The 26,634-nt window shown below is 34.6% G+C and overlaps 4 protein-coding genes across 11 annotated transcripts in view; 3 read left to right on the top strand and 1 right to left on the bottom strand.

Moving 5' to 3' along the window:
* Window positions 1–5,581, top strand: part of cap2 (cyclase associated actin cytoskeleton regulatory protein 2) — a 36,702-nt gene extending 31,121 nt beyond the window's left edge. For all 4 annotated transcript variants that reach the window (XM_051137071.1, XM_051137072.1, XM_051137070.1 and 1 more), the window contains 4 exons: window positions 2,297–2,420; window positions 2,531–2,613; window positions 2,927–3,070; window positions 3,290–5,581. In XM_051137071.1, coding sequence (XP_050993028.1) covers window positions 2,297–2,420; window positions 2,531–2,613; window positions 2,927–3,070; window positions 3,290–3,373 — 435 coding nt within the window. In that variant the 3' untranslated portion in view covers window positions 3,374–5,581. The remainder of the gene's footprint in view (window positions 1–2,296; window positions 2,421–2,530; window positions 2,614–2,926; window positions 3,071–3,289) is intronic.
* Window positions 5,582–7,626: 2,045 nt separating this feature from the next.
* LOC127181986 (aurora kinase A and ninein-interacting protein) lies at window positions 7,627–10,599 on the bottom strand. The gene is made up of 3 exons (XM_051137045.1): window positions 10,289–10,599; window positions 10,030–10,186; window positions 7,627–8,758 (listed from the first exon to the last, which is right to left on the bottom strand). Exons 1-3 carry the CDS (start codon window positions 10,394–10,396, stop codon window positions 7,767–7,769), a joined length of 1,257 nt encoding a protein of 418 aa, XP_050993002.1. The 5' UTR covers window positions 10,397–10,599; the 3' UTR covers window positions 7,627–7,766.
* Window positions 10,600–10,990: 391 nt separating this feature from the next.
* On the top strand, window positions 10,991–15,219 carry vps28 (VPS28 subunit of ESCRT-I). Of its 3 annotated transcripts, none has more exons than XM_051137633.1 (10): window positions 10,991–11,041; window positions 11,539–11,584; window positions 11,721–11,749; window positions 11,840–11,877; window positions 12,012–12,101; window positions 13,015–13,120; window positions 13,510–13,611; window positions 13,921–13,974; window positions 14,063–14,154; window positions 14,407–15,219. In XM_051137633.1, exons 2-10 carry the CDS (start codon window positions 11,545–11,547, stop codon window positions 14,525–14,527), a joined length of 672 nt encoding a protein of 223 aa, XP_050993590.1. In that variant the 5' UTR covers window positions 10,991–11,041; window positions 11,539–11,544; the 3' UTR covers window positions 14,528–15,219. The 3 variants fall into 3 exon arrangements, with proteins under 3 accessions (XP_050993590.1, XP_050993592.1, XP_050993591.1); XM_051137635.1 differs by lacking the exon at window positions 10,991–11,041 and adding an exon at window positions 11,052–11,059; XM_051137634.1 differs by lacking the exon at window positions 10,991–11,041 and adding an exon at window positions 11,088–11,142.
* Window positions 15,220–15,673: 454 nt separating this feature from the next.
* mapk15 (mitogen-activated protein kinase 15) lies at window positions 15,674–25,590 on the top strand. 3 transcript variants are annotated; one of them, XM_051137018.1, is made up of 15 exons: window positions 15,674–15,768; window positions 17,163–17,254; window positions 18,333–18,431; window positions 18,595–18,624; window positions 19,218–19,308; window positions 19,479–19,609; window positions 19,702–19,865; window positions 19,950–20,089; window positions 20,205–20,262; window positions 20,378–20,515; window positions 22,475–22,580; window positions 23,286–23,619; window positions 24,434–24,540; window positions 24,689–24,832; window positions 25,166–25,590. In XM_051137018.1, the coding sequence occupies exons 2-15, from the start codon at window positions 17,186–17,188 to the stop codon at window positions 25,349–25,351; spliced, it is 1,797 nt and encodes a 598-aa protein (XP_050992975.1). In that variant the 5' UTR covers window positions 15,674–15,768; window positions 17,163–17,185; the 3' UTR covers window positions 25,352–25,590. The 3 variants fall into 3 exon arrangements, with proteins under 3 accessions (XP_050992975.1, XP_050992973.1, XP_050992974.1); XM_051137017.1 differs by lacking the exon at window positions 15,674–15,768 and adding an exon at window positions 16,845–16,908 and having other exon boundaries at window positions 17,113–17,254; XM_051137016.1 differs by lacking the exon at window positions 15,674–15,768 and having other exon boundaries at window positions 16,844–17,254.
* Window positions 25,591–26,634: the final 1,044 nt, after the last annotated feature.

Raw genomic sequence — 26,634 nt, forward strand, 5'->3', positions numbered from 1 at the left:
AAACTCAAAATGCCCAATGTCCGAAAAGGCAGACATAGGAAAATTAGGTATTGTTCTATTTGGTATGCTGTTCCAAATATAACGCAACAAATGTTATGATTTTTAACAAGTTTGATCAGAATCCGCTAAAGCGTTTTGGAGATAGAGCCTCATGTCCATTTTTGCACAAACTTGTTAATACACTTTATGAACACAATTAGATATATCAAAAAAGCAGATTTTTCAGAAAATTTAATTGATCTAATGAAAATTCAACTGATCTAATGAGATCAATATTATAATTTTTGGTAAACGGTTCAATAATTATAAACAAAAATGTCAATTTTTAATATCTTTTGACCAGTATGTGGTGCTGTGCTGAAATGACTTCTGTGTCTTCAGGTCATGCTTGGTACAACCCATACCAAGTTTGATTAAAATCCACTAAAGCATTGCATATATATTGCATAACCTTGCTTCCATTTTTACAGCCATGAGCCATTTTTGGTGAAAATTGGACATACCGTCTAGGATGAGATCGAAAAAGTAGATTTTTCAGAAAATTCAAGTGATCTAATGAGATCAGTATTATGATTTTTGGTCAAACTGTTCAGAAAATGTCCATTTGGAACCAGTTGGTGACACTGTGCTGAAATGACTCGTGTCTTCAGGTCATGCTTGGCATTACCTGAACCTGAAGCGTTGTGGAGATGTAGCCTCATGTCCAATTTTGCAAAAACTTAATGAAATTTGTTAACACACTTTATGAAAACGTTTTGGTATATCAAAAAGCTTTTGAGAAGTTTTTGCCAGAATACTCTGAAGATAATCTGTGGCAGTTTTGGTAAAAGTTGGACAAACCATCTAGGACGAGTTAAAAAAAGTAGATTTTCCGGAAAATTCAGTTGATGCAATGAGATCAATATTATGATTTTTGGTCAAACTGTTCAGAAAAGGTAAATTTTTAATATCTTTTGACCAGTTGGTGATGCTGTGCCGAAATGACTTCTGTGTCTTCAGGTCATGCTTGGTGTAACACGTACCAAGTTTGATCATAATTCACTAAAGCGTCACAGAGATTTTTGCACAAACTTCACTATATCTAGGACGAGTTTGAAAAAGCAGATTTTTCTGAAAATTTAATTGATCTAATGAGATCAATATTATGATTTTTGGTCAAACTGTTCAGAAATTATAAACAAAAATTTTAATACCTTTTGACCAGTAGGTGGCGCTGTGCCAAAACTACTCATGTGTCCTCAGGTCATGCTTCTTAGAACCCATACCAAGTTTGGTCAGAATCCACTAAAGCGTCACAGAGATTTTTGCACAAACTTCATTAAAATTCATTAATGTGCTTTACGAAAATGGTTTGGTATATCAAAAAGCTTTTGAGAAATTTTTGCGGGAATGCTCTGAAGATGATCTGAGCACATTTTGATGAAAATTGGACAAACTGTCTAGGATGAGATTGAAAAAGTAGATTTTTCAGAAAATTCAATTGATCTAATGATAGCTCTATAAGAATGATTTGGTCTATCAGAAATCTTCTGATACATTTTTGCCAGCATTGTCTGAAGATGTTCTGAGCCAATTTTGGTGAAAATCTCACGCGCCGTCTAGGACGAGTTCAAAAAAGTAGTTTTTTCACATAATTCCAAATTGCGAAAAAACTTGACCCGTAGAAATTTGAATTTTGGTATGCATTCGACTCGGCATGAGCCAACAAATCTGCGGGAAGAATTTTGCTTCTATACCTTACGCTTCAAAGTTATTCGCAGAAATATGAGTGCAAATCTGACCTGTTGGTGGCGCTAGAGAGTTTGAGTTTAGAGACTCTAAATTTGCTATGGTTAATATTGAGACTGTCCTCTATCAGTGTGCCAAATTTCATAACTTTCCCACAAGCAGTTCTATGGGCTGTCAGAGCGTAAGAAGAAGGAAGATAATAAGAAGAAAACTAACGGATACAATAGGTGCCTAAGCATCTTGGGTGCTTGGCCCCAATAACAATGTTATACAATTTTCTCAATAGTAAGACATTTAGTGGAGCCTAAAGATTGTAAATAAATAATCATTCTTAGTGGCACAAATTATTTAAAAGTGGAAGAGATTCATTAATCCCGGGATCATTTAAAAAATAATGATTATATCCCAAGAAGTGGGTTGGATGAATGTAGAAATGTATTCAAATGGTAACACTCCTCACGCACTTGTAGACTAAGCTACCGTACCCTTCCCATTTAGCTTGATTCTATTGGTTTACCATAACTACAGCATGTGTTTAATGGCTCTATTGTGTGTTTTTGGCCTGTAGGAGCACCAGGAGAAGTCTCATGACCTGGTGATAGAGGAGACCGAGCTCAGACAGGTGGTTTATGTCTTTAGCTGTAGCAACTCCACACTCCAGATCAAAGGCAAAGTCAACTCCATCATAGTGGGTAAGAGGAGCTCCTCATAACACCAGCTGCTCTTATTCAGTAACGTTATCTCCCCCTTTATCGTAGCACCACACACCACGCCTGGCTAATGTCTGTGTCTCTTCTCACAGATAATTGTAAGAAGCTCGGACTTGTGTTTGACAGTGTGGTTGGCATCGTTGAGATCATCAACTCCAGAGACGTTCAGCTTCAGGTTAGACGTAAATGTTTGTGCATAACAAGTTGCAGGCTGAAATGTTTTGATCAGCACTCAGGATTGTTATTGTAAAAGAGAACGTGTTAGCATAATGTATGTTCATGAATTATGGTCATAACTGCTAGGATCAATAAAGAATATCCTTGTCAACACAACTACGAATGTTGAATAGCATTGTGGTATGCATCTGTTGATAGTGAAAAGACGTTAACGGACATAAATTACATAAAGTCTTACCTCAAACTTCAATTTTTTGTTGTGCCATGTATTTTGTTGCTTGTGAACAACACACTTGTATTTTGATTTTCAGGTAATGGGGAAAGTTCCTACTATTTCCATTAACAAGACTGAGGGGTGCCATGTCTACTTAAGCAAGGATTCACTTAACTGTGAGATTGTCAGTGCCAAGAGCTCTGAGATGAACGTCCTTATTCCTGAGGGAGAAGATGATTATGTGAGTTTATAAACACTGGAAATCTACCAATAGAGCTACTTTAACCTTTACTTTTAACAAATATTTTTCTTGATGTGTTACTTCATGATACCTAAATAACAATGTTCCATTCCAGAGGTTTGACCTGCTTTACATTCAAATATGGGAGAAAATCTGTCATCAGCCTTTGAGGCATTGTTTATACATTATTTGACTCATTTCTTCTTGTATATTCAACAGAGGGAGTTTTCAATCCCAGAGCAGTTTAAAACGGTTTGGGACGGCTCCAGCCTGGTGACAGAGCCCACAAAGATCGCTGGTTGATTCCTTTCCCAGCTTGTCACCTCTTTCCTCCTACCCAGAATTCTTCATGCACTTTCACTGTGTCACACTGTTAGCTGAGATGTACACTGTCGTTTAAAAGTTTGGGATCAGTATGATTTTTCATGGTTTTTTAAAGAAGTCTTTTCTGTTCATCAAGGCTGTTTTTATTTAATTAAAAATACTTCAAAATAGAATTTATTCCTGTTATGTAAATCATCATTACTCCAGTTTTCAGTGTCACATGATCTTTCAGAAATCTTTCTAGTATGCTGATTTATTATAAATGTTGGAAACAGTTGTGCTGTTGAATTTTTTTGGAACCTATTATATATATATACATATATATATATATATATATATATATTTAAGATTCTTTGATGAATAAAATGTTAAAAAGAACAGCATTTATTTACAATGGAAATCTTTTCTAACAATATACGTTACCATTTAAAGTTTGGGGTCAGTAAATTTTTTCTTTTTTTCTTTCTTTGAAAGAAATTAATACTTTTTGTAATACATTTTTTATAATGTTATACTTGTTACATTGATAAAAAGTGATATTCCAGACTTATATTGTTAGAAAAAATCTATTTAGAATATATGCTGTTCCTTTTAACATTTTATTCATCAAAGAATCCTGAAAAAGTAGGTTTCAAATAAATATTAAGCAGCACAACTGTTTCCAACATTAATAATAAATCAGCATATTAGAATGATTTCTGAAGGATTGTGTGACACTGAATACTGGAGTAATGGCTGATGAAATCACAGAAATAAATTGTATTTTGAAGTATATTAAAATAGAAAACTGTTAAATTGCAATAATATTTTTTTTTTGGATCAAGTAAATGCAGCCTTGATGAGCATAAGAGACTTTAAAAAACATTAAAAATCTTACTAATCCCAAACCTTTGGATGGCAGTGTAAGAATTCATACATTGTGGTTGTGAGAGTAGATTTAGGCTCCGAAAATTCAAATTTAAAGTAAAATATGGACAAACATGTATCATTTTCCTACACTGGTTATGAAACCTTTAAACCGATCTCCGGATATTTCCCCCCTTAAATTTAGCAGCAATAAAAATACATAATTAAATAATTATACATTTAAAAATTATTACACAGGATGACACCTTTATGTGCGAATATGGGATTTTTCAGTCAGCAACTCAAAGTACAAAGTAATAAGTAATAAATCAGCAATTAAATTTTGATTATTTTTTACACTTTTAAAATCAATGTATGGATTTTTTTGACACGATAAAATACTTTGTGTTGACGTCATAAATTCTCATGTTAAATACATGCTTCTGTGTAGTAATCTAATAAAGATCAAATATTTTTAATACATTATTACTATATTTAGCTATAACTTGTTTTTATAGGGAAACTAGTCCTTTGTGTTTTTTCCACATTTGACATTTATACAGTTTACAGATCCCAGTTTCAGATCATAACATTTTTTTCTGCAAAAAAAAAAAAAATGTTTATTTGGCAAGGTAAACTTGTATCTTCAGGCTTTGGACGCAGAATATGTGCAATCATGAGCAGAGAGAAAAAAACAGTGGATATTTTACAATCAACGCGCTTTGTATTTTGTGAGTGTGATAACTGGTTAACTGAATGAGTGCCTTTGGGGGTATTTTTATAAGATTTTATATTATTTTAATGTAGTTCAAAACATTGCTTAATTTTATCACTCCGTATTTAATTTTTAATTTCAGACTATAAATTTCTGCAATTACCTTTTGTTAGTCAAATGCTTCTACATGTCATTCAACACCATCAAGATAGTAATGACATGTGCAGTGTTATAACATGAAGTAAATGGTAAATCTCAAACTTCACGTCCAACATTGTTTCCTACATGTTCTCTTTTTGCACTCACACTTTTACATCTGCTTGTAAATTTACATGCTTCACATGTTTCTTCAGCAGGAAGGTCTTGAACACTTCAGCTCATTTTGAATGTATGCCAACATGTGTTAATATGTAGCATTCTCCAGTCCATAAAAGGGAATCATGTTACATTTGCTTGGTCAGTAAACAGTCCACATTTAACTAAATAATGTAATGCACATTTCTAAATGATGCTTAAACACAGTAGAACGTGTACGCTGTATTAATCACACGCCTTAAATTGTACTTTACCAAAGTATTTTCATGTTACCATATCAGTTTAATCAAATAAAGTAATTGTGAACTCGCTATACTGTTCTTTGTATTTTATTGGCTTTTTTTAACCATCTTCTGATTAAGCTTTATCCTTCTCATTCCTTGACACTAAAGTAAGCCTACAGAGCGTAATCGGCCATATTAGCGGCACTAAACATAAACAATGCCACCGAACCAAAGGAATAATCATATTTTGCTAATTATTCCTGCTAAAAAAGGTCAATTGTCATCATGTTTCGGGCTGTACTAATCGGTCGAACCGGGAAAAACATTTGGAGTACTATAGCCTGTCAAAAGTTATAACAAAAATTGTCTGAAGAACAAAAGGCGTTTGTGGTTGGCCAAACTGAACCAGGATTTCCAGGGCAAGACTCTTAACAACATTCATGTTTGTTCTTATCATTTCCAGTCAGGTAGGTGAAATATTAGGCTAATATCTTAATTAATACTAATCGTATGCATCTTTACCACCTATTAACTTAAAGTGTGTCAAAATATTGCACTTTTTTCCTGCTTACTATTCCTTCTCTATATGATTTAGCATCTTCCACACGTTTTTTTCGTGGATTAGGCAGCATAAATTAGCAGAACAAGGTATTCAGTAGTACATACTGTGCAATCCATGCTGTTGTTCACATCCGTGTATCGCCGATAATCCGGGTAATTGACCAAATCGTGATGTAACCATAGAATGTAAAAAAAAATATGGACGTAGTGTCCGTGACGTCACCCGTAGGTTTCTGAAGAGCATTTTTGAAGCTCTTAGTGGGCGGGAGTCGGCCGTCGCCATCTTGGAATCACGTCACTATAATACGAATAATCGAAAATGGGCAAAGAGGCGGGACGTGGGTGGAGCTGGTTGCTGAAACCACGCCCGCCGAGCGCGACGCTGGTGACAGCAGCGGCAATCCACCTGTCACTCAAGTGGCCACGCCCTAAATTATGCAGCACTTTAAGGCTTAATAATTTAAACGGATGAGTTATAAAAAAAATTACCCCCCTCACAGTTGACATGAAGGGCACAATAGGCTATATAGACCAAAACCACTTTTTGTACCAGGCTGTAAACATTTTTTTCTGCTGTAAAGTTGGCCATTTTAACATGGGGAGTCTATGGGATTGGCTCCCTTTTGGTTGCTGCTTGGTTGTAACTACAAATAAGAATAACAACGTGCAGTAAACGGTAAAACGGTTTGCACTACAAACAAGTGTGTTCATAATTAAGATACATTAAAAAATACGATGAGACACACCAATTTGCAATATCAAGCAGCAAAACAACGGCTAAACAACGGCTTTTTTTGTACGGCTAAAAATAGCTAAATGTGATGAGACCTGAAGCCAAACCCACAAAATTTACAAATAGCCACGCCCACTCTTACGGAAAAACAAGGTGAACTTTCAAAAAGGACAAAAAGATTTTTTACAGAATGTGTTATTAGAGCTGTCCAGGTTAAAATGTTACATTTTGCTTTAGGACAAGGACAATATAATAGTTCACTTTTTTAATTGTTGTTTAATTTTGTAGTAATATCACACTTAATATTTTTCTCACACAGTATAAATGTTTTTTTTATACGTGAAACTACCTTTATATTTTAGGAAGGGCGAGGGTGTCTTTTAAGAGGATCATCATATTTGGGAGTCGTTGGCATTAATAATAAATGCGTGGAAAATGAGTGAATTCGTCAGCACATGGCTCTTTAATGAAACTCATAGATTCTGTCCCTGACAGAGAAGTTAAACAGAGCAGCATTGGGGAAACATCAACTTGGCAAATGAGAACAGAATGTGAAGTATTCACCTTACTCCACGCTAGTAATTTAAAGCAATACAAAACGTAAATTAATTTGAAATGATAGAGCTTTAAATTAAAATGAACAACTTGTGTAAATGTTTAATGAGACACGTCATGTCCTACGTCAAATATACACCGAATCTATAAGCACAGCTAAGTAATTCACTAAACAGACAATAAATGCTTCATGGTGCAGTCTGCCATCTGCTGGCAAACAGGGAATCTTTAGAAAATATTACACAACACACATCTTTGTTTTTTTTTAGGTTTATTTGTTCTTGTACAATTTTTTATTTTTGAATTGAATATTCATTTACATTTTCACGTAGTTTTATTAATTACACAGTATCATTGTACCATGTAAACCTACCTAAAAATCAAGAGCTTGAAAAATAAAATCAGTACAAAACACTTGTGTTATTAATCATCTGTTTCTGGGTAATGCTTGATGACCATGTTTCCTTCTGAGTCTTGGGTGAAAAGCATCTCTGGCTCTGATTCCTCCTCTGCTTTTTCTAAAGAAGCAGCAGATGGACTATTCCCGTAATCATTGCCCACACATAAATTGTTTTGGTCTTTTAGTGGGCTCCTTGAGTGCTGGTCACGATGAGCAATCACACAAAAGCCCTCTGAGTCCTGAGTGAACAACGTAGCAAGAGTTTCTCCAGCTATCACTGTGTTTGCAAGTTCCTTACCTGATTTTTTTGGGGAGAAAGTATATTTCTCCTTCAACCTGCACTTTGCTGGACTGGAAATTAGCTGGCGTTTAAAAGGTGATGTTGGAACATTTTTAATAGGTGATGCAGGCCAGCTATTCTCTTTTCCCATCCGTTTTATGGGTGATGTCTTATTTTTGTGCCAGGACTGCTCCTGATTAACAGAAGTACTCAATCTTTTGTGGTTTTCATTGACAGGCCTAGAGGTTAAGATAGAGCCCTTAACCAATTCCTTCTGACTTCTTAATACATTTTTGTTTGTGTGTTTAGGACCTGGAGACTTGAGGAAATGCTTATGTGCATCTTCAGTGGGCTTCCAGACAATCTGATCATAGTGTTCCGGGGACTCCTCGTGAAAGAAAATCTCAGTTTCAGGAACTGTCTGATTTGGATGTTCATTTGAAGCTTCTTTATACCAATATTCTTGTGTCTCTAGCACATTTTGGTCTCTGTGTTGGAAAACATGTCTCCTTTTTTCAGGAGGTTCTTCTTCATCTGGCTCATCTCCGCATATTAAATGAAGGAAACGCTGTTCTTTTTTGTCTTTAGCTGACAATCCTTTAAAATCTCTGTCACAGATCTGCTGGCACACCTCAGATGGGTCCAAAGTCACATTATGTTTCCGCTTGGCCCCGGCACGTGCCTCTGTGTGCATGGAACTGAACATCCCAGAGTGTGCTGCACTAGGGTTAGGATCTGGCCAGGAAAGGACAAAAGTTACTTGATGAGCACTTGATCTACTCAAATAACTAAAACTAAAATAAAAATTAATAAAAAACTATATAGGCATATTAAAAACAAACTAATCAAAATGACAAAAACACAGAATAAAATGACTAAAATTTGAAAAATTAAAACGAAATTACTTTCAAAAAATTGGGATCAGTAAGATTTTTACTATTTTTTAAAGAAGTCCCTTGCTCGTCAAGTCTGCATTTATTTGATCAATAATAATACAAAAAAAAAAATAATAATATTTTGAAATATTATTGCTATTATTAAAATAGTGGTTTTCTATTTTAATGTACTTTAAAATAGAATTTATTCCTGTGATGCAAAGCTGAATTTTCAGCGTCATTACTCCAGTCTTCAGTGTCACATGATCCTTCAGAAATCAATCTAATATGCTGATTTATTATCAGTGCTAACCATTGTGATACTTTATATTTCTTTGGAAACTGATACATTTTTCAGAATTTTTTTGATTAATAAAAGTTAAAAGAACAGCATTTATTTAAAATAGAAATCTTTTCCAACAATACAAGTCCTTACTATCACTTTGTTTCAATTTAACACGTCCTAGCTGAATAAAAGTAATAATTTCTTAAAAAAAAAAAAAAAAAAAAAAAAAAAAAAGCATTTTATTTTCATAAAACAATCCTGAAAAAAGTATCACAGGTTCTACACAGGTATTATTAATAATAATAACAATAAAAAGCATCACAACGGTTTCCAACACTGATAATAAATCAGCATATTAGAATGGTTTCTGAAGGATCATGTGACACTGACGACTGGAGTAATGATGCTGAAAATTCAGCTTTGCATCACAGAAATAAGTTATATTTTAAAATACATTAAAAAAAAAAAAAAAAAACATTATTTTAAATTCCAATATTTCACAATATACAGTTTTTCTCTATTTTTGATCAAATAAATGCAGCCTTTGATATGCAGAAGAGACTTCTTAAAACACACACACACCTTACAAATCTTACTGATCCCAAACTTGAACTGCAGTGTATAAAAGTCAAAACTCATTCATTCATAATTATCATTAATAAATGCATACTAAAATAAAATACTACAACGGTACCTCAAATGGTAACTTTCTCTGTCTATGCACATATACATACATACATGCATATATACATAGTTATACAAATTAATAAACAATATTAATGGCAATATTGAAGTTATCACATAATCTGATAGAGTTAGTATGATACAGCTCTGGAATGTCTTACCTCTGGATTTGGGTGAAAAGAAGGTTGATATTGTGCTTTGTCTTGTGACAGGCATGTTGAGTTTGGTCTGAGTGAAACTCAATGCCACTGCCACACTGTATCCCCCTGATCTCGCAAGTGGGTTCAGTAATTTGGATATTGGCCGGATCTGCTGTTTCTGAAAAAATGTAAAAGCTCTCTGAGATCACTTCATCAAACCTGTAAGTGCTTTTTTTTCTTTACGAAGATAAAAGAAAAAATTCCAATACAATTGTTTTACCTGTTGTTTCTTTTCTTTTAATTCTGTTGTGTCGAGCCATATTCCACACTCTTCTTCTTTAGCTGATGCTCCAGCAGGCTTCACTTTAGTGCTTTTGGCGGATTTCATTGTTTACAAATCTCTCACACACTGAAAAAAAACAGCCTCGCTTTATATGCGGGACAAACAATTCCCTAAAACGCTCACAGACTCATAACAAACAAAGCTAGCAATCAACTTGAACATTTACAACGTCATGTTATAAGTTTTTAGGCATAGTTCCTCGAACTCCTGTGCTCACTGTAGCTATCCAGTCTTTCCCGCGCGCGTATTCAAAGACTCTCTCGGGTTGCCAAATATTCTTGTGAATGGCTGACACATCAGTTATTTTCGATTAACAGCATTGTTATAATAATGAAGGTGATCGACTTACAACTGTGTACAATATACCATATAAAACAATTATTATACTATAATGTAGTTATATATTACATAACTGAGTCAATGAAGTGTACTGTATATACTAGTGTGGAAAGATTAAAAGGATTTGGCAACCCTCACCATGAAACGTATGAATAAAAGCGTTAATGTTAAATTCAAAAAATAATAAATTACTCTTATTATTTTAGAGTTATGATTAAATAAAAGGTATATTCTTCGCATAAGCGTATTTTTGTAATGAAGAATAAGAGGGATAGTGGCGAATACAGGATGTAACGAAATCATCCGGCGACGTCACGTGAGCTTGCTAGAGTGGGTGACGTCAATATAAGGGTGAGTTCATTTTTCCTGGTGCGTTTTTGATAAAAACTCCTTTAGGATTTTAATAATATGTACAATTTCATAACCACATTAACGTTATAGACATATATAAGGTGGGAACTGATGAGAGACATCAACGTCTCTTGTACTTTTATAGCGGAATGAAAGCACTAGCTGAGCTAGCTAGCATTGCTGAGTGTTTGTGAGGAAATAAACAAAACAAAATGATCTGTTGTATTATATAACGTTACTTTAGTTAAGATTTACTACACATTGTGTCATTCCGTTCGTTAGATGTCTAAAATCTAACAAATAACACACAATGTTTGTCTGTCTAGAAGTTTGAGGTGTATTTCCTTGTTCACACTGTGTCTGTAAACATAATGAGATAAGATCGGTCTGTTTTTGATAAGCAACTATTGTGTACATCATTCGTTCCTTTGAGAATAGCGTTAACTTGTTGCTAAATCAAACATAACGATCTGATTCTCGCTTTAATTGTTTTGTAGTTCATCATGTTTCATGGAATACCTGCCTCTGGAGTGATGGGAGGAGGTGAGTCAGAGACCCTGCTTAATCATGACCCCCCAAATATCAAAGTATTTCATTCTTCTGATACTCTTGCTCATATTTTTAATAGTCTTATATCAGATTTTGTGTCTGTTTTGCCTTTCTGCTTTCTTTTAACCAGCACCTCCCAACAAGCCAGAACTGTATGAGGTAAGAATGTTATATTGTACACATCATTTGTAATAATGGACTCATGTCATCATTCATCTGTGCTTTAACAATGTGTTTTGTCTGTTATAGGAAGTGAAATTGTACAAAAATGCCAGAGAAAGAGAAAAGTAAGTTAACTGACATCATGTTGTTTTTGAGTTTCCCTATTAATTTGTCTTATCGATAGCACAATGATGATGATGCAGAATGGTGATTACGTGATTAGGCTGCAATTAATGTCCTTTTTATTTTGTTTCAAAAGGTATGACAACATGGCAGAGTTGTTTGCTGTGGTCAAAACACTCCAGGCCCTGGAAAAAGCCTACATTAAGGACTGTGTGACTCCAAACGAGTTAGTTACTTCATTTGTTTTTTTGCGAAATATTGTAAATTAAGGTGATATCAAAAAAATGTAATGATTGGAGATTTCACGTGAGGGCGAAATATTTCTGCACATAGTTTTTCCAACACCGGTCATGCCGACTACTTATTTATTTGAAAGTCATACATCACTGATCTGTTGACAACAGTGGATGATTTTTGCCCATAATGCCAATATGACCACACCTATATTTGCATCTATTCATACATATATATATATATATATATATATATATATATATATATATATATATATATAATATATATATATATTAGGGGTGTGACGAGACACTTATCCCACGAGACGAGACGAGACATGAGACTGAGTTCACGAGAACGAGACGAGACGAGATTTTTAAACTTTTCTTAAGAAATCCTCAATTATGAAATATATAGGGAAAATAGTCTTTTATTCAGCTAAAAAAAGACAAAATGCAAAAAATTAAAGGTGCATTTTGAACTTTATGAAATTAAACTTCCATTTTAATTAATTATATGCAGTAATAAACATTTAAACAAGAGCTTCACGATTCTGAATAAATTGAGAATCCTAGTTGTTTTTAATAAATTGGAGACCATGATTCTCTCACGATTCTGGAGAAAAAAAGATTAGAAAACTAAACAAAATAACAATTTACTAGTGGTTCTGACAAACTGTTCTTTGCTTAAGTCTTTGCTAAAAACATATATTCATTTAAAGAAAATAAAAATAAAAAACATTCAATGAAGGAGTCAGTGTCTCACTTCATTAAGACTTGTTTGACCACTGAAATCTCCTGAATGAATGATTCAATGACATGTTTTAAATGGGCAGTTGTCGCCACCTCCTGGCGGAAAAGGTGTGTGTGTGTGTGTGTATATAACACATTTTCTTGTTTTTGCAGATACACAGGAGCTTGCTCAAGATTGCTTGTTCAGTACAAGGCTGCTTTCAAACAAGTCCAGGGATCAGATGTGGGATCCATTGATGACTTTTGTCGGAAATACAGGGTATAGCTTATTTTGCTTATAAGTAACTCTAAATTATTCTATTTTACAGTTCTTTTGTACCTTTGCTTAGTTATTTATTAGTTTACTGCATTATATATTAAGTTTTGTATATGTATATGTATGTTTTGTACATATTAAGCTGATTTTTTTATCAACCATCCTTCAGAAATCATTCTAATATGCTGATTTATTATTTGAGTTTTCAATGGCTTTTCAGACAATATAAGTCTTTGCTATCACTTTTTTAACAACCTAACACATCTTTGCTGAATAAAAGTATTAATTTTTTAACAACAAAAAAAAAGAATAAAAATTGACTGACCCCAAACATGTGGTTCAGTATTCTTTAGGTTTTTTTTTATATCTTTTCCCCTGTGTGTTTCTGACAGCTGGACTGTCCACTGGCTATGGAGAGAATCAAAGAGGATCGACCAATCACCATTAAGGATGACAAGGGCAACCTGAATCGCTGCATTGCAGACATTGTTTCTGTATGTATCTTAAACACTTTGTATAGTGATTGTATGTAGCCTAGAATGAATAGCTTCTTGAGTTAATGCCAGAACGCCCCAATTGTTTATTGATTGAGCACAGAGGATACCTTCCTGTTCCAACAGTTCCATTAAGTACATTTATTTGATCAGACTAGGAGAAATAATGCCGTATGCAACTGAGCACAGTGCTCCACAGTTGAATATGTGGCGCATTGAGTCCCTGCTAAAACAAACACTTAACTTTGATAATAACTGCCAAAATCTGTTACTATACCTTTTTTAATCTTTATGCTTTCTCCCATGCAGCTCTTTATCACAGTGATGGACAAACTTCGACTTGAGATTCGTGCCATGGATGAGGTACTCAGAGGCTACATCAGCTTAACATCATGTTATTTAGAGGCAATTTACTTCTTGTTGATTAACATTTGAGAATATTTTTTTATAGATCCAACCTGACCTGAGAGAGCTTATGGAGACCATGAATAGAATGAGCAACATGCCTCCAGATTCAGAGGCCAAAGACAAAGTCAGCCTCTGGTAAGCCTAGTTTCACTGTTTTAAGCATTAAGAATAGTAAAAAAATGTTTCTTGAACACCATATCAACATATTAGAATTATTTCTGAAGAAATATGTGACACTGAAGACTAGAGTTAATTTTTAGTCCTTAAGAATTTATGCTTGAACTGTATGTGATTAATCACAGAAGCCATAATCAACTAAATCAAATTGCCTGAAGTTTCCTTGCACTTTAAAAGCAATGCTCACTTTCCTGTTGTTCTTCCTCACAGGTTAACCACACTAAGCAGCATGTCTGCATCTGATGAGCTGGATGATTCCCAGGTTCGCCAGATGCTCTTTGACCTGGAGTCTGCCTACAACGCCTTTAATCGTTTCTTACACTCCTCTTAAATGTTCCTTCCCTCTCTAAGCTCCTTGAACTCCTTTTTATTAAACCTTTGTTTCATTTTCCCTATTTTGCCCATGTCTATTGTAGAAATGTAGGAATCTCATATCCAATTAGAGTGCTGCTTACTAAGGCTTATGTTGTTCAGTAGTACAATCAAGATTATATCATTAACAGATTTCAGATTAATAATAGATTTTTTTTATGTAATGAGATTTATCTATCACATGGTGGTCTGAGAGTGTTCACCAGAATGGGAGTAGCGAATACATAGCCAACTGAGGGCGTCATAAGAAGGAGTTCGTTATAGGCAAAAGATGCTTGCCTCTATAAATACATGTGTTAAATGAACATGAATTGGTAGGTTATGAATCTCATAATATCATAGAACAAGGTTTGATACTGAATTCTCAGTACTGCATTTTATTTTAAATGTTTTCCCTAGCTTTACACTTTCCTTATTTTTGTTAATAGATGTTTTCCCAGTATTTAAATGAGACAGAGCTCATTCATTTACAGTACTCTTAACATTTTTGGTTGATAGTCTTTTATAAAGGTTTGATTAAAAACTTGTTTTTCTCTTTCCTTTGCTTTGGTGTTGGTCTAGCTCACTTCGTTATGTAATAATTCATATTTATTAAATGACCAATGTAAATATAATAGTTTTGAAATAAACCACATAATACTTTGAAAAATAGTTTGCCCATCTCTGTGTGACTATATGTACAAACAGGGCAATATTACTGGAGGGTGCCTTTCGGTGTCCTGTACATAACTCATTTGCCATGATAACATAAAAATGACTGTGAAAGGGTGTGTTATATTAGGCTAGGATTTTAAATTCGTAACAGAAGCATTACTTGGCTCTTTTAATACATTTTCTAAATATATATATATATATTTTTAGTTTTGTGTAGGAGAATATGTGTTGTTTTGCTATGTCCCGTGCATTGCTCATTAAATTTGAATGTGGGTAGAATATAGTCAGATCATAAAATTTTAAAATTTAATTCTCCTATTAGTATTTTGTTAAATAAGAGATTACTCGATTTGAGCGTATTAATCATTTGGTAAAAAAAACGATGTTTTAATTTAATAAAAATACTAGTTTGTCCATGTCCCTTGAATAGTTGTCCTCCCTGTCCTATTGGGGAATCTACCCCTTTAAGAAAAGGCCATCCCCTGTAGTGACATCAGGACAACTGATTTTTTTTTGTCTTCAGTGGCGGGAATTTGAACGGCTGAGGTAACTTTGAGACTTTTAAATTGACAAATTTTCTTCGTATGAGTTTACTCGCTTTTCCTAAGTTTAACATGTCCACCCTGTTGGCATAAAACAGGCCAGAAGTGTTTAGAATACAGTATTTTTAGAAATATGTGAGTTTAAATATATCAAATTCTATTCAACAACCAGACTAACTATTTAGCTAGTCACCGTTTGTTGTAAACTAATATGCTAATTGAAGCTAATTGAAAATGTCCACCCTGTCAGCCACTTACATGATGGACATAGCATTATTTGTAGTTAATATTGCTAAAAACTAAAATGAATGTGAATAATACATAATATTTATTATATTATTTTTTTCGAAGTTGAATAAATGTTTCATCGTCATATTTTGTTTTGCTTTATGTGTCCACCCCATCATGTGCTGGTCCACCCTGTCATCTTGATATTTTAAAATAATATTTTAAATATTAATTTAATCATATCTATATAATCCAGTGTGTCCAGTAGCTACGTGTGGGGTCAATAACATGCAAAAAACAAACTGCATCCAGATTTCACAGTTTTCTCCAAATAATTAAAAATAGATGTGTGAATTGTATGAGTTTCTTTAAAAATACATCATTTACATAAAATCTTTTATGTACTTATGGTTTGGAAGCAAACAAATAACCCTGTTTAGGAAAGAGACATTATACAGAAAATAGAATTTGCATTTTAATACTGCAATGAAAACGTATATTACAGTAATATATATGTCCATGACAGGGTGGATATGTATTATGGTTTATGCTTCGAATAATGGCCCATAATTATCAAAAAAAAAAATTTGTGTGGGAGCTCAGCTAATATGTTTCTATAGTACTTGATTGTCTACTATTTCTGACATGACATAAAGCGAATGGGAACTTAAGACCAAAATAATGTCCACCTGCCAACAGCACTCAGTAATGTATAAAATCTATATTCCATATCCATATTACTGACAGCACAAAATGGACCCTTTAGGAAACTTTAGGAGACATGCGGCTCCTTTAAGTGATTGCGTCCTTTGGTGTCCATGGCGACAAACAATTACAAACCCAAGCGATGCGTAACTTTGCGTAACACAGCTATCAATGGTGAAATCCAAACGACACAAACATTTGCTTTCAACAGGTCGGGTTTACAATTTATGTAACTCAGTTTAAATGTTTGGATGGTCAATAGTGATTAAGATTAACTAGTGATAATTTCGTATTTAGATCGGCATATCGCTTAGGAAAAGTTCACTCCTAGGTAGAGGAGTGGGTTCGTAAGATCTTGTTTTTAGTTTTTTGCTTATTAAATATATTTTGTGGCGACACTGTGTTCCTCAAGCAGCTGGGATTTTATTCCTGCCATGATCAAAACACATTCAAATTCATTTTAAGTGGTAAACCAGGAAACAGACGGCATGAACATCACAGAGGTGGAAGAACACATCACCTTGAAGTATGAAATCAAGAGAAGACTTGGAAAAGGGGTAAGATGTTTATTTTTATGTTTATGCCATTATGTGTATGGAAAAATGCAAAGATAAACCTTATAAATAGTTATATAATAACCAGACAGGGTCATGTATTTGCTGTTATGTTGATTGTGGTGATGAAATAGACCATCAGGCTCATCTGGACCATCCTAAATAAAATTTTAGAAATAGTTTGAATAAAAAAAACCCCACCTATTGTATCTAATATTATTGTTTTGCACATGATCGTATATGCTTGAAAGAACTGTTGTACTGTAGTTGATGAAGTTTAAATGGGTGCAATGAAGCTCTGTTGTTTACTTCAAGAAGTAAATGTAACAAAAAGTCACTTTTTGGGTAAAAACAATCTGCAAAAGAAGAAATCCTAACATAAAATATGTGACCCTGGACCACAAAACCAATCTTAAGCCGCTGGGAAATATTTATAGCAATAGCCAAAAATATATTGTATGGGTCAAAATGATTGTTTTCTTTTATGCCAAAAATCATTAGGATATTAGTAAAATTGTGTTTCATGAAGATATCTTGTAAAATTCCTACTGTAAATATAGCAAAACGTAATTTATGATTAGTAATATGCATTAGTAAGAGTTTAGTTTGGACAACGTTAAAGGTGATTTTCTCAATATTTTTGCACCCTCAGATTCCAGATTTTCAAATAGTTGTATCTTGGCCAAATATTGTCCTATCCTAACAAGATTATTTAATCAACTTTCAGATTATGTATAAAGCTCAATTTCGAAAAATTGACCCTTATGACTGGTTTTGTGGTCCAGGTTCACATATGTGTGCGCAAATAAGGCCAATTTTAGAATTAATATTGGCAGTAAAGATAATAGGGAAACAGTTTGAACTACTAATAATGGCAGTCAGTAAACAAAGTTTCTGTAGACGGCATGATCTCTCATCTGTCACTCGAGTAAATAAATGGAAACTGCAGTGAGCACAAATGACTTAAATGAGGGTTTCATGGCAACCCTTCCTTGACAACTGCCCATTAAGTCATGCACTGTATGTTTTCCTTCAATCAGCTATAATTTTATTACGGTGTGCTTTCAAATCCATTTCACAGGCATATGGAATTGTTTGGAAGGCTGTGGACAGAAAAACAGGAGAGACTGTCGCTGTGAAGAAAATCTTTGATGCCTTTAGGAATCGGACGGATGCTCAGGTTAGAGAAAAGTAAAATATAGTGGTAGAGAGCAACGAACAGACTGAAAAAGCAATACTATGCTACTATACTATTATAGTAGTCTTCTATGTATTAGCAAATAAACATAAGATCATTGATTATTAATTATTTTTAATTCTGCTTTTTCTGCATTTTCCTATAGAGAACATTCAGGGAAATTATGTTCCTCCAGGTACGAATATTGCCCTTTTGACTAAACCTTAGAATGCAAATATTAATGTTTCAATGCATATTTACACTACTGTTCAAAGGTTTGTTGTTGGTAAGATCTAAAAATGTATTTGAAAAAGCTTCTTATGCTTACCAAGTTGAATTTATCACCTAAGAATATAGTCAAATTGCTAAATATTATTACAATTTAAAATAATTGTTTTATATTTTAATATATATTAAATTTGAATTTATTCCTGTGATTGCAAAGCTGAATTTTCAGTAGCCATTACTCAATTTTTCAGTGTCCTTCAGAAATGATTCTAATATGCTAAATTGGTGCTCAATAAAATGCATTAGTTTTAAAAGCAGTTGTTCTGTATATATTTGTTCTGCTTATATCCTTATACAGCATTTATTTGAAATAGAAATATTTTTATGTCTTTACTGTCATTTCTGGTCAATTTAACACATCCTTGCTGAATAAAAGTATACTTTTTTTTTGAGAAACAAAATCTACTGACCCCACACGTTTGAACAGTACTTTACATTAAAAACTTAATTTGGCATTTGTTAAGGCATATTATGAAACCTCCTTCTTTTTCCCTTTTGCAGGAGTTTGGGGATCATCCTAACATAATTAAATTACTAAACGTCATCAGAGCCCAAAACGACAAAGACATTTACCTTGTGTTTGAATTCATGGGTAGGAGACCATTTGTGTGATGTTTGCTGAAGCCTTTTGCACTATTCATACTTCCAAGTTACTATTATTGACATAAGATTAACTTTTATTATGTTGTGACAGTAGGTGGTGATGTGATTTTGTTCACGATGTCTATACTATATTTACACCGAGTATTCTTTTCTTTTCAGACACAGATCTACATGCAGTAATAAAGAAAGGAAGTCTATTAAAAGACATTCATAAGCGTTATGTTATGTACCAGCTTCTTAAAGCAACAAAATTCCTTCATTCAGGCAATGTCATTCATAGGGACCAAAAGGTATGTCCCACCTTTTAACATCACTTCATGCTTGTGGAATTAATTTAAACAAGTCCTGGTTGAAGTAATTTCTTAATTGTTATTTCTCAAAGCCATCCAACATTCTACTAGACTCAGATTGCTTTGTGAAGCTATGCGACTTTGGCTTGGCAAGATCCCTGTACCAGATCCAAGAGGATTCTGTGAATCCTGCCTTGACAGAGTATGTGGCAACACGATGGTACAGAGCTCCTGAAATTCTCTTGGGATCCAGTAGGTGGGTGACCTGCAAAATATATTGTTTTAAACTTATTATATTGTGTATAATATATTATGATAACAAGTCCTATATTTCCTGCAGGTACACAAAAGGTGTAGACATGTGGAGCATAGGTTGCATCCTGGGAGAGATGCTCCTGGGCAAGCCGCTTTTCCCTGGGACGTCTACCATTAATCAAATTGAAAAAATCATGAGTGCCATTCCACATCCTTCTACAGAAGGTGAGATTGTATTTTACATGAGACAACTACTAAAATAACCAGAAACAAAGAGTTATGGATTGTTTTTCAGTTATTAATCTTTGCTAATAGGACTGTGTGTCATTTTTTTTTGTAGATGTGTTGGCTATCAGATCAGAGTATGGGGCTTCTGTGATTCAGAGAATGCTGCTTAGGTATGTAATGTTAAAATTTAACATTTTATCTTCATTTTTCACTCTATGGTTGTTTTGCTGAACTTGAATGATGACTTTGCTAACATAATAATGCTTAATGTGAATGTGTGTTTAGACCGCAGGTGCCATTAGATGAAATTCTGCCGGCATCAGTGCCACCTGATGCCCTTGATTTAGTGCAACGCCTGCTGGTTTTCAATCCAGACAAGAGACTCAGTGCAGAGGAAGCTCTGCAGCACCCTTACGTATCCAAGTGAGTTTCACTTTGTTGAATGTTTATGTTAATGTTTTTAAATAATAATGTAAGTCAACATGAAATCAACTTTGACCCAGTCTGCTTTCTTAATGCACAGACCTTGACACAGTGTATTTGATCATCAATGCACTATATTTTTTAAAGATGATTGTTAATTGTGAAATCTGAGAGATTTCTGACCCTGCATAGACAGCAAACTACCACGTTCAAGGCCCAGAAAGATAGTAAGGACATAGTCCATACAAACTCTAGGGCTGTGTATTGCCAAGAATCTGGCAATACGATATGTATCACGATACAGGGGTTGCAATACGATATGTTGCGATACATTGTGATATTGTAAACAAGGCGATATATTGGGATGGGATATTTTGTATGTTATTAATAGGACATAATTTTAGGAAAGCTGTAATTAAGAACACACCACCATATGCAAACCATTCAGTGTTATTGAATCACTTTTTGTGCAGTATGAGTAAAGGGGGAAAATAAAGTGCTTGCAAGATTCTTTAGTTATTAAATGTATAAAATATAAGCTTTTATAAACAGACCATATATATTAAGACCCTGCTTTACAATTTAAGTTTACAATTGTAACCATGTCAGATCATTTTGATCTGAACTTAAGAATTACATCTGTATGGGATTATTTTTGTGCCAATAAGAATGAACGTAACTTTGTAAAACTGAACGTAACTTTCCAAGAAACGATCAAAAATATGCCACTGCAAAAGAAGAAAAACACAATGAAAATGAAAAAATGAACTCAGTCGCACGAATTTAACATGCTCTTCAAATATGCTTCATTCTTTGTTAATGATTTTCAAAGAATCGTTTTCGCGAATCATGGATTCTGAATGCGTTGCCACAGCTTTCGCTTACGCTTCGCAAATTTTCGTTTGCTGTTTTGGCACAAACCTCTCGTGGGGGCGGGCTTAACAGCGATCTACTCTGATTGGCTAATGAGCTTTTGATGGACAGTTGCTCTCTGACCTGGAATCACAGACGGTGATGTCAGTGGCGCGCATATTGCGGTGTGCAATACGTCGTGCTTTGTTTATATTAAGTATTAATGTTATTAGTATTTCACCTACGGTCGTCTCTTAGTTTCTAAAGATGAGCTCCCAGGAGAGACACAGAGCGGCATCATCTTCCACCTCAGCTTGTCCCTCAGGGCAGCTTGAAGTAAGTTCGTGTTGCTAAAGTAACGTTAATTAATAACATCGATAAAAGTTTTATTCATGTACAGTGTGCAACAGTTCTGATAGTTTCTATTAACAAAGCACGACCTATTGCACACCGCAATATGCGCGACACTGACGTCACCGTCTGTGATTCCAGGTCAGAGAGCAACTGTCCATCAAAAGCTCATTAGCCAATCAGAGTAGATCGCTGTTAAGCCCGCCCCCACGAGAGGTTTGTGCCAAAACAGCAAACAAAAATTTGCGAAGCGTAAGCGAAAGCTGTGGCAACGCATTCAGAATCCATGATTCGCGAAAACGATTCTTTTAAAATCATTAACAAAGAATGAAGCATATTTGAAGAGCATGTTAATTTCGTGCGACTGAGTTCATTTTTTCATTTTCATTGTGTTTTTCTTCTTTTGCAGTGGCATATTTTTGATCGTTTCTTGGAAAGTTACGTTCAGTTTTATAAAGTTACGTTCATTCTTATTGGCACAAAAATAATCCCATACATCTGCTGCATGCATCTTGGTACTCTGCTGAATGCACATAGAAGACTGACACGAAAAAGAAGAAATTGTTGAATAAAGTTGTTTTCTTCCACTTAAAAAGTTTTCTCACAGCTTCATAAAATTAAGGTTGAACCACTGATGTCACATGGACTATTTTAACAATGTCTTACTATCTTTCTATATAAATTTATGAATTACTAAATACATAAATGAATATTAACATCTAAAAACATCCATCTTCTTTTCATGTGTCATGCAAGATTTCACAACCCAGCCAGAGAGCCTAGTTTGGTCTATGATGTCATTTTGCCAGTGGACGATGACGTCCAACTCTCTGTTACTCAGTACAGAAACAAACTCTATGAGGTGAGTGGAAACTTTGCATTCATTATTTTCTCATTTTTCACAGATGTACTTTGACCTCTGTCTGGTGCTTTGCCTCAGGCAGTCATAATGTTGTGAGTGTCCACAGTCATATGATTTCGGTGTTATGTTAACAAATGCTGTGTCACGGTAACAGAAATCTTTCCTTCTGAAAATGTATTACTTTGAGCGTAAATAATTGTTCAGTGAAGTTCAAAGGTCAGTATGAATTTTTTTTTTTTAATGAAATAATATTTAGCAAGAATGGATTAAATTGTTTTAAGATGACATTGAAGACATTTCAAGATGACAGGTTTCTACTTTTGATAAATTCTTTTTTTTTTATCTTTCTATTCATCAAAAAGTGTCACAGTTTCCAGCTTTCTGCATATTAGAATGATTTCTGAGGGATCATGTGACACTGAAAACTGGAGTAATGACTGCTGAAAATTCAGCTTTGGCATCACAGGAATACATAACATTTTAAAATATAGTCAGAAACCGTTATTTTACATTGTAATAATATTTTGCAATATTGCTGTTTACTGTATTTTTGATTAAATAAATGCAGCATTAAAATCATTAAAAATATTAGAAACATCTTATGAACAACTACTTTTGAATGGTAGTGGTTTCACAGTGAATAATATATTAGAAAATACTTAAAAACAATTTTCCTCTTCATCTTTCCAATTTCTCTTGTAACAGATGATCCTGGAAAAAAGGGCTTGTCGGCAGATGCAAAAACAACCTGATTTCAGACAGAAATCAGAGGAGAAGACTACAGAAGTGAATGGGGGCAGTGGAATGGACAAAAGCAATGAAACAGGTGCTGGCTCTCAAGGAGAAGGCAAGCGTGGTGCGGACAGAGATCATGACAGGAAATCTCCTAATGACAAGAACTGCTCTAATGGAACTGGAGCAGCTGTTGGAAAACCTCTCAGTAGGCCTGAGCAAACACACTCAGCTCCTGAAAGCACCAGCCCAACTATTAGCCCCAGTGCGGTCAAAACCTCTTATAACCCCATCACACACATGCCCAGTGAGTTCTGTTTAATATTGGTCATACTGTAACATTTAATTACTACACTTATGCATTCAATTATGTGTAATGCACATACAGCTTTGGTCACTGAAGATCCTGTTTTCAAATATACATTACCATAAAATATACTGCAACTATCCACCTTATTTTTGCTGTAAGAGTGGGCGCAGCCTTTTGTAAATTTTATGGGTCTGGTGCAGGCTTCGGGTCTCATCCAGATCCAGCTATTTTTAGCTGTACAAAACAGCTTGTTTTGCTGCTTGATATTGCAAACTGGTGTGCCTTACCATATAATTTTTACTTAAAATTACGAACACACTGGTTTGTAGTGCAGTTTTACCGCACGTCATTATTCTTCTCATTATTTCCCCACAGCGGCTAAAGAACCGGTTTAGGAATACGGTGGATACTACTTAGAATATACACTAGTCTGGAGTAGTTTCTTCTTTTTTTTTGAAAGAAAATAATACTTTTATTCAGCAAAGGTGTGTTAAATGGCTCAAAAGTGACAGTAAATCAGCATTTTAGAAAAAATTTTGAAGGATCATGTGACACTGAAGACTGGAGTAATGATGCTGAAAATTCAGCTTTGGCATCATAGGGATAAATTCTTTAAAATATATTAAATTAGAAACTGTTTTTAAATTGTAATAATTTTTACTGTATTTGTGATTAAATAAATACACCCTTGCTGACCTTAAGAGACTTCTTTAAAAAAACATTAAAACAACTCTTGCAGACCACAAACTTTATAATGCTAGAATATTACTCATTAGTCAGCTATATAAAGTATTATCCATTTATTTTCCAGATGGTTTAGTCAAACCGCAGCACTACCCATCTCTTTCTCAGCGGATTGGGAGGAGGATTCAAGATACTGGAGGTATACTGCCTACAGATGGTGCTAATGGGTCTATGGTACGACATATCTCATATGAAATTAAATTTTACATAAGAGCTGTTGTCTGTTTAACATTTAAAGACATTCAAGGTAATATGGTGCAGTTTTTTGCTAACATCTTCAGTGCTCACTTCAAATGTTTCATTTGTTCATTTTTTCCATTAGGGTGCAGACCAACGAGGTCGTTCCGCCCCCGTGACACGTACAAACTCTTTCTCTCTCACACTAGCACAGCCCCAAAATAATCCCCTGCTGCGCAAGGATGATCCCATTGTTTCCCCTGGGTTATGTGTCACCTCTGCTCGCTTGGTGAGTGGCCTTTTGTTCGTTTGCGGGGGTAAAATTGTTTCACAAATCACCGCTACCATACATTCAACCATCAATGTTTCCACTTTGCATAAAACCCATGTGACCCGTTTGACTCTTGTTTACTCTTGGTTGAGACGGTGTACGTCACAAAATAGAAAGCAGTGCCATATTGAGAATCCCCCTCAGTTTTGACACATATCAGGAGGTCTTACTGCCATCTGTTCTATTGTGTTAATTCTTCCTTTTTGTTCCTTAGATCTCCTCTGTTGCTTTGTTTTTAATGAATATCTTTTGTTTTTCCTCCTAATGATATCTTAATATCCTACTCTACAGAACCAGCGGTCTAATTCGCATTCACGTGACGCCAAGGCTCCTCCAAGGTTCAGCAAGAAGGTGTTCCAGAGCAATTCGAATGTTTCTGCAGCCGGCGACCCTCGCGCCAAACTAGGCAGCTATTCTCAGGCGTATGGGACTATCAGCAAAAGCGGACTGGACAATCTGCTTAGGAATTGCCACTGAGGTGTAAAGTGCGAGATGAGTGGAGAGATCATGAGGCAGGCAGACGCTCATTGGAATCTCCCAGATCAAATAAAAATTGTGGATTTCACATGACAAGAAAACTACACACTAATCACATGCTCTGAAGGTTATTGCCATTGTGTAAAACCCAGATTAGTGCTGCCAATAACTTTTTTTCTGATCAGTTTAACCTTATGTGTCAACTTTGTAAATATGTGGTGAAAACATTTATTAAACATGTAGAGAACATCTGTGCAGTTTGTATGTGTCCAGGTTCTTGGCTTAAAGGAGAAGTTCACTTCCAGAATGAAAATTTCCTGATAATTTACTCACTTCTATGTCATCCAAGAAATAAGGTTTATGAGGAAAACATTCCAGCATTTTTTTTTCCATATAGTGGACTTCAGTGGTAGCCAACAGGTTAAAGGTCCAAACTGTAGTTTCGGTGCAGCTTCAAAGGGTTCTACTCAATCCCAGCTGAGGAATAAGGGAAAAAAAAACAATCTGTCATTTTCAAGAAAAATACAAATTTATATACCTTCTAACCACAAATGCTTGTCTTACACTACCTCAACCCGAATTACGTAGGCGGAAGTACCGACCCAGTGTTTACCAAGAGACCATGCAAAGAAAGTCATGCATCCCTTACAAAAAAGGGTAAAACAACGATGTCGGAGTTTTTCACCCTACCCTACCCTTTTTAACCGAAGTACACAGACGAAGAACTAATCCCGCATGACTTTCTCAGAGCTAGTGCAAGATGAGCATTTGTGGTTAAAAAGTATATAATTTTTTTTTTTTTTTTTTTTTTTTTTTTTTTTAATAGCCGATTAGGCATTTTTATGCATTTATTTAAATAAGACAGTGTAGTTGGACAGGAAGCGAAGTGGGAGAGAGTGAAGGGGGTGGGATTGGGAAAGGTCCACGAGCCGGGACTCAAATTCGGGACGCCCACAAGGCTACTGGCGCCGACATATTATTTTAATATAACATGTTTTGAACCATTTTATTTTCAGTTGTGTTTATATTGTGATATCTTGAAAGTTTGTTGGCGCTATAGTTAGGGGACATAATTATTATTTTTTTCTCAAATGAACCAAGTTGATATATTTCGTAATATTTCCAAAGTAAACATGCTGAGAATCAAGTCTCCAATTTCCATAGGTCATTTGTCTATTTTGTTGCATCATTTGAATAATGCAAACAATAGAGAACCCCATTATACAAATATTTCTTCAATATATTGAGTTACTACAGGACAGTGTTTAACACTAAAGTAGTTG

Source organism: Labeo rohita, chromosome 19, assembly GCF_022985175.1.
Source record: "Labeo rohita strain BAU-BD-2019 chromosome 19, IGBB_LRoh.1.0, whole genome shotgun sequence".
NCBI classification, from domain to species: Eukaryota; Metazoa; Chordata; class Actinopteri; order Cypriniformes; family Cyprinidae; genus Labeo; species Labeo rohita.